The following is a 7499-nucleotide window of genomic DNA, read 5'->3' as shown; positions in this document are numbered from 1 at the left end:
AATCCCCTACCACAAGGGCAGGGCCGAAATACTGAGTGGTGGAGAGTGTAGGTGCAGATCCCGCTCCCGCCCCTCCCATGGAGTTAGACCTTCTAAACACACAAATTAGACCTTATCAATTTCCTTTTCCCCTTTTCCTCTTATTTTCCCACTCACAGGAAGCTCAGTGGAAAGACTAGTCTGTCCTCCCTACTCCCAAACAAAAACTTGGTCCTCCATTCTTCCTTGATTCTTGCCCAGTTTTACCACTTCTCAGCAGTGCCTGGCACTGACCTGGGGGTGAAGTGGAAGATGAAAGGACAACAAGGAACAGGTGTGGGTGCTGTGCCCAGAGGAGCCAAAGGTAGAAACGCTGTGGAATAAATAACCCGTGGCTGAAATCTCAGTTATGGAAATTAGTGCGACTATTCACTAAAGAAACCAGGTCTCCGAACGTCTTGAATAACCCTCTTTTTTCAGACTCCTGACGTGACCCCCATCAGCACCCTGTGCTCAGTTGGGCTTGTCATCTAAGCGGAGTCCCGCATCACCCCCATCACGGGTCTGAGAGGCCCTCTATCCTCAAGTGAGCGCAGGACGCTGGCACCAGGCGTGCCTCTTGCTCGGGGCGCCCACCTGGACTGCCACTCGCCCCTCCACAGCGCTCGCAGGCCGGGAGCGCCTCTTTGTCCTCCTTCCTCGCCTGTCTCCGCGTTCTGCTACCCCTGCCCCGCAGATGCTACCCACCCTGGGCGGGCCCAGTGGAGTGCTGAGGCCAGCAGGCCGGCGCTCACAGGGCCGCGGCCAGAGCTCTCCGGGCGCGCGGGCCAAGAAGCCCGGTGACTGGGATGCGGCTACAGGGCTGGAGGAGGGGGCGCCGACCACACTGGGCAGGAATCCTGGGGTGCCACCGAGGTGCACATTGAGGGCTCTCGGGTGACACACTGGCCAGGACAGCGTCTGTGAGCTGCAGGCCCGCGGCTCCCCCGGGGAGTGGGGCGCGCGCCCGCGCGGTGGGCGGGAATCCTGAGGGGACGCGGAGGGGCGGGGTGAGGAGGCGTCTCCGAGGAGGAGCCCGCGGAGCGCGCCAGACCCAGACAGAGCCTCGCGGCGGCCACAGCAACAGGCTGCGGGCTCGGCTCGGGGGCGGAGGCGGCGAAGGGGCGGGGAGCGCGAGGAGGACCGAAGCGGCCCTGCCGCCGCCCGGTCCCCTCCACATGGACGAGCACCTCAGCCTCCTGAGCTCGCCGCTGCCGCCCTCCGCCCCTCACCGCGCCCACCCTCCCCAGCACCCCGCCAACAGCGGCGGCGGCGGCGGCGTCCACAGCCTGGTCAACCCCGGCTACGCCGAGCCCGCCGCAGGCCCCGAGCTACCGCCCGACATGACCGTGGTGCCCGGGGACCACCTGCCGGAGCCGGAGGCGGCCGACGGTGGCGGGGGCCCGCCTCAGGGCGGCTGTGGCGGCGGCGGCTGCGACCGCTACGAGCCGCTGCCACCCGCGCTGCCGGCGGCCGGCGAGCAGGACTGCTGCGGGGAGCGTGTGGTCATCAACATCTCCGGGCTGCGCTTCGAGACGCAGCTCAAGACCCTCTGCCAGTTCCCGGAGACACTGCTGGGCGACCCCAAGCGGCGCATGAGGTACTTCGACCCGCTCCGCAACGAGTACTTCTTTGACCGCAACCGGCCGAGCTTCGACGCCATCCTCTACTACTATCAGTCTGGGGGCCGCATCCGCCGGCCGGTCAACGTGCCCATAGACATCTTCTCGGAGGAGATACGCTTCTACCAGCTGGGCGAGGAGGCCATGGAGAAGTTCCGCGAGGACGAGGGCTTCCTGCGGGAGGAGGAGCGGCCCCTGCCTCGCCGCGACTTCCAGCGCCAGGTGTGGCTGCTCTTCGAGTACCCTGAGAGCTCAGGGCCAGCCCGGGGCATCGCCATCGTGTCGGTGCTCGTCATCCTCATCTCCATTGTAATATTCTGCCTGGAGACGCTGCCCGAGTTCCGCGATGAGAAGGACTACCCAGCCTCGCCGTCGCAGGAAGTATTGGAGGCGACCAGCAACAGCACGTCGGGGGCCCCCGCGGGAGCCTCCAGCTTCTCGGATCCCTTCTTTGTGGTGGAGACCCTATGCATCATCTGGTTCTCCTTTGAGCTGCTGGTGCGGTTCTTTGCATGCCCCAGCAAAGCCACCTTCTCGCGAAATATCATGAACCTGATAGACATTGTGGCCATCATCCCGTATTTCATCACCCTGGGCACTGAGCTGGCTGAGCGACAGGGCAATGGACAGCAGGCCATGTCCCTGGCCATCCTGAGGGTCATCCGCCTGGTGAGGGTCTTCCGCATCTTCAAGCTCTCCCGCCACTCCAAGGGGCTGCAGATCCTGGGGCAGACGCTGAAGGCGTCCATGCGGGAGTTGGGGTTGCTCATCTTTTTCCTCTTTATTGGGGTCATCCTTTTCTCCAGCGCCGTCTACTTTGCGGAGGCAGACGACCCCACTTCAGGTTTTAGCAGTATCCCAGATGCTTTCTGGTGGGCAGTGGTAACCATGACAACAGTAGGTTACGGTGACATGCACCCAGTGACCATAGGAGGCAAGATTGTGGGATCCCTCTGTGCCATCGCCGGTGTCTTGACCATTGCCTTGCCAGTCCCTGTGATTGTTTCCAACTTCAATTACTTTTACCACCGAGAGACAGAAGGGGAAGAGCAAGCCCAGTACATGCACGTGGGAAGTTGCCAGCACCTCTCTTCTTCGGCTGAGGAGCTCCGAAAAGCAAGGAGTAACTCCACTCTGAGTAAGTCGGAGTATATGGTAATCGAAGAGGGGGGTATGAACCATAGCACTTTCCCCCAGACCCCTTTCAAAACGGGCAATTCCACTGCCACCTGCACCACGAACAATAATCCCAACTCCTGTGTCAACATCAAAAAGATATTCACAGATGTTTAATATATGATACAAGTGCTCGCAGTATTGTGTGGAACGTACCCCCTTGGTCTGTGTATGCCCTTGTTTTATACATCTCCAGACCATTCATCAAGGAAAGGACGTGAAGAAGTGGGACACACACTTCATTCTCCCTCTCCCTGCTGCTTCATACTGAAACAGTGCCTGTTTTGCAAGTGGGCTGCATTCTCTCAGCTCGTCTTTATTCCCCCTCTCTCTTTTGACATGATGAACAACAAACTTAACATTAAACTTGATTTCTAGTACACACCCTATTTTAAAAACAGTACATCTGGGAGGAAATGAAACTAAAGAACAGTTAGCATTAACTGTTTAACCTCAAACTTTAAAACGTCAGTTGTTTCTTTACTAAGTAAAACACACAAATTCTTAAGTGATGCTTTGGTTTGATGGACCCTTCAACATTATTTATTAAATATTTAGTTCAATTGCCTACCCTGTGGATACTGGATGAAATATCTAACTAGAACAATGACTTGTAACCACACACATCCCCATAAGTTTATTTGGTTTTTGAGACTGGACTTAACTTTTTGAATCCCCCCTCCTGGAACTTTAAGGGTCTCCACAACTTTGCATAAAGGAAAATGCCCAGGATGTGCTCATCTGACTAGTTAGTTTAACTCTTTGGGGCTTGATATGCATTTTGAAAGTATCATACTAATAGTTACCTATGAAGTTCTGTGTATTATGTCCCAGCTAACATCTCTCAAAGTCTGGAAACAGATGTTTTCAGCGCTGCTGAGGAAAAGAAAAATCTCCTAATGCATCTAAGAGATAAGCTTCTGCAGTATCACAAGAAGATTAAAGTGGCAGACACCCCTTCCAGCGGAAGTTACTAATTTGGACCTGACTGATGCAGTTCCCATAGCAACCTGGGTTTCCTGGGAAACCCGAAAAAGGTTGTCATGGCATCTCTTGCTCTGTAGCCCCACCCGCCAGCCCCTGCCGTTTCCACAGTAACCTTTCCAGATGGTTCCTACTTACATGATTTCATAAGGAAAACCATTGTTTGAATAAACCGCACAAAAATTTAAGTCTGAGACTCTAACGAGGTGAAATAAATTGTGAAATGTATTTTTTAACTACAAAAATCCTTGATGCCATCTCATAATGACTGAATCAAGAAGGAAAATATGGTGTTTGGAATGTCAGATATATACCACACTAAGTCATGATCTGAATTAAATGCCAGTTAGTAGGCAATAATTTTAAAAGATGGGTCTCTACAGTTTTTTTCTCCAAGAAATTTCAAGACAACAAATGATATTAAAAAGCAAATGTAAAAGTGTCCTATACATAAACAGATTCAACCAGTCTACCCAAAACCTTACTACAAGGGACCTTCAGACTTCCTCTTAACAATGACAAAAAAGAAAAAAATTCAGATCCCACGATAGCACTGTCATTATCACAGCATTTGAAAAGCTAAATAAACTTAAAATATATAATGGATGTACATTTTTAACTGAGGGAATTGCAGACAATCAATGAAAAGGACAATCAATGAAAAGAAGTAACCAGATCTTGGAACACCTGCAAGTTTCAGCCATATGCCAAAGGTGGCCAGAAGAGAGACAGAATCAGGTGAGCACTATGGTCTACTGAGAGCATTCTCCTTTTTGTATAGGGAACCAGGGAAATGTCATTCATATCTATATTGGTATTTACAAAATCAATAGTTTTATATTAATTGCATGCCAGGTGCCTTTTTAAAGATCATTTACACCTTTCTCATTTGATTTCTATATTGCTAAATATCCTTTGGTTTCCATCATTTATTGCAAAAGAATGAAAAAGAAATTATTGCTCTTCAGAATAACCTTCACCCAAGCTACTGAAATTTAGTACATTCCTTTTACTAACCATCTTGGCTTCTAAACAACCTCTTTACCCTTAAAAAGATAAACAGCCAAGTGCTGTTAGATTATTGGTCCAATTTTAATTTACATAATTATTTAGTAGTCAGTAGTACAATTCTTTGAAACAAAAATAGTTAAATTTGAAATAAGGATAACATTTTATTTAAACATAATCACTTTGTTTTATATACATTACATAAATCATACATTATTCACAATTTTTTCTTTCGATAGCATATAATTATCCTGTACTTCTAGAGTGAGTGAGAATAATGCTATTTTTAAAGCTCATGAAATACTTCCAGGTAGGCAGAAGCATATTATTTTATTATTTGTGCATTCAGTAAAGTGGAAAATAAATACTGAGATAATAACAGGAGGATGAGGAAGGAAAAGACAAAAAATAGAGGCAAGAAATCTGTATATACTTGCTAATAGAGTTGTTGTTTTTATCTGGCTATCTAAATAGGACTCCTTTATCTAGTTTCCTTTCCTTCTTATTTTAGTTACCTTTAACATTGATCTACCTTTTGAATAAACTTTTGGTATTCTTAATGACTAGAAATTCTTTTTATGGCTCATTTTAATAATAATACATTAGACACACTATAGCAATGACATAAAAACAATTTTTTGTCCTTAAAAGATCTTTATATAAAGATAAACAAAATGAAGTGACAATTTTATTCACATTTATTGAGAAGATGTAGAAACCCTAATTCAATAAGTTAATTATAGTTCTGTCATAATTCTTATGGTTATTAAATAGCAGAGGACTTTTTGTTTAATCCAGAGAAGTATCATGTCTCTTGAGTCATAACTTTGAGGTACTGTAATTGCTTCTAGTCACCATATTGTAAGGTCCTTAAAGGTTATAGGTTCTGTGTCTTGATAAAGAGATATATAGTACTTTTATATTTGTTAAATGAATAACTATTATCTTACGTTTATGTTCTTTTCAGGTTTTTAAAAATGGTTAAGAGCATAAGCTCTGCAGTCATATTGCCAGGGTTTGAATCCTGATTCTGCTGTATGACCTTAAGCAAATTACTTGACCACTCTGTGCCTTGATTTCTTTATTTGTAAAATAAGGATAATAAATGGTACTTTATAGATTTGCTGTTAATATTAAATGTTAATATAGATAGAACTCTTGGAAAATAATAATTGCATGACATGCATCAGAGATTTTGCTAAGAAATTATCTTGTGCTCATTATTCCTAAGCATTGTATAATTAATGCAAAGCTTTTTGAAGATGAAATGAATAAATAATCAGTGTCTTCCTATTTCCTTTCTATATTGACAATAATAATTACCATTTATAAAGGGTCAATCATGTCTTGAACACTTGTCAGTTCTTCAAGGTAAGTGTTATTAACCTTGTTTTAGGAGGGCAAGGAATAGATAGCTAATGTTAAACTATTACCCTAAGACTTCACAGCTAGCAAGAGACCTAGCAATGATTTAAAGTCAAGTCATTCTGGCTCCAAAACCCACACTACTTTTATTGGGTGATATGAAAGATACAATAAATCTTTATGCTTTTAGGTTTGACTTTAGCCCATGTTACTAATTAATGAGTTCATGTAAAGAACTTATCTCCAAAAACCTATTTCATTAAGTATACTGAAAATCAGATATTTTTAATTATAGGATCAAAATTTTCTTGGATAATTGATTTATCTATATTTAATCTGAGAAAATGTATTTGATCATAGTACTTATACCTGCTAGGACAATGGATACCTTTCAGTTTTAAGATTAATTACCTGTTTTAATGTATTTTAATCAACAATAGGTATTATGCAAATGATTGTTTTTCCATATTCTCATACTTTGCTTGGGTTACTGAGGAACCATTCCAGAAAGTAGTGTAAACATTTTGACTCTTCCTTATCAAGAAGGGAGAAATTACTTAGAACAGAAGGAGTGAAAACAGGAGATTGCCAGTTCATTGAAATTCGACATTATTGCCTTGCTCAACCACTCCTTGAATCTTTAAGAGCATCTGTGCTCTAAAACTCATTAGAGTATAATTTGGTCTGACATAATAGTTGTAGTCCCTTCTCTAAGGTCCTAAATCATTTATGAAATGAAAATGAGTAGTGATTTGGGGCTCAGAGAAAAATGCTAACAAATCTATGTTTGCACAAGCCAGTTAGCTTTGTGAGAATATAGATTGCATTGTTAAGTTCAGTTGCATGTCTTAGATGTTGAAAAAATATACCTAGCAAGAGATTCATGTAAGGAGGTGTGACTGGATTAGTGCACATCCAATAACACCCTGAGGGGAAATGTATGTCCTATAGCTGGCGAATCCAGGGAGAAGCATAGAAGTTAACATTATTATTTATGTTATGGTATTTAAACTGATACGATGCCACATTTAAATATCCACCAACTGTGGTGACATAACCACAAATACCTACATACAAAAGAAAGCATTAAATTGGTTATTTCCAAATTATGAAATAAAATTCCAATATTGAAATTTTAAATGCACAATCTGAAGAAATTTAAAGTTATGGTTTATTTAGATAAAACTTGTTATTTATACTTCTTTGGCATATTATATACTCAAGTAATTGCTTTGCTGATAGTATATAAAATATCTTGTATACCAGCAGTCTATTGAAAACCATAACTATAATTTATTGACTTCTATACATTTAAAATTTCAACAT

The 7499-nt window shown here is 44.1% G+C and overlaps 1 protein-coding gene across 1 annotated transcript; it reads left to right on the top strand.

Annotated features, from left to right (window-relative positions):
- The first annotated feature begins 975 nt into the window (after positions 1-975).
- On the top strand, positions 976-4311 carry KCNA3 (potassium voltage-gated channel subfamily A member 3). The gene has a single exon (XM_053591915.1). The coding sequence runs from the start codon at positions 1197-1199 to the stop codon at positions 2931-2933; it is 1737 nt and encodes a 578-aa protein (XP_053447890.1). The 5' UTR covers positions 976-1196; the 3' UTR covers positions 2934-4311.
- Positions 4312-7499: the final 3188 nt, after the last annotated feature.

Source organism: Nycticebus coucang, chromosome 5 (genome assembly GCF_027406575.1).
Source record: "Nycticebus coucang isolate mNycCou1 chromosome 5, mNycCou1.pri, whole genome shotgun sequence".
Classification (NCBI taxonomy): domain Eukaryota; kingdom Metazoa; phylum Chordata; class Mammalia; order Primates; family Lorisidae; genus Nycticebus; species Nycticebus coucang.
Note: the sequence above shows the minus strand (reverse complement) of the source record. Positions and strands in the feature narration are given on the sequence as shown.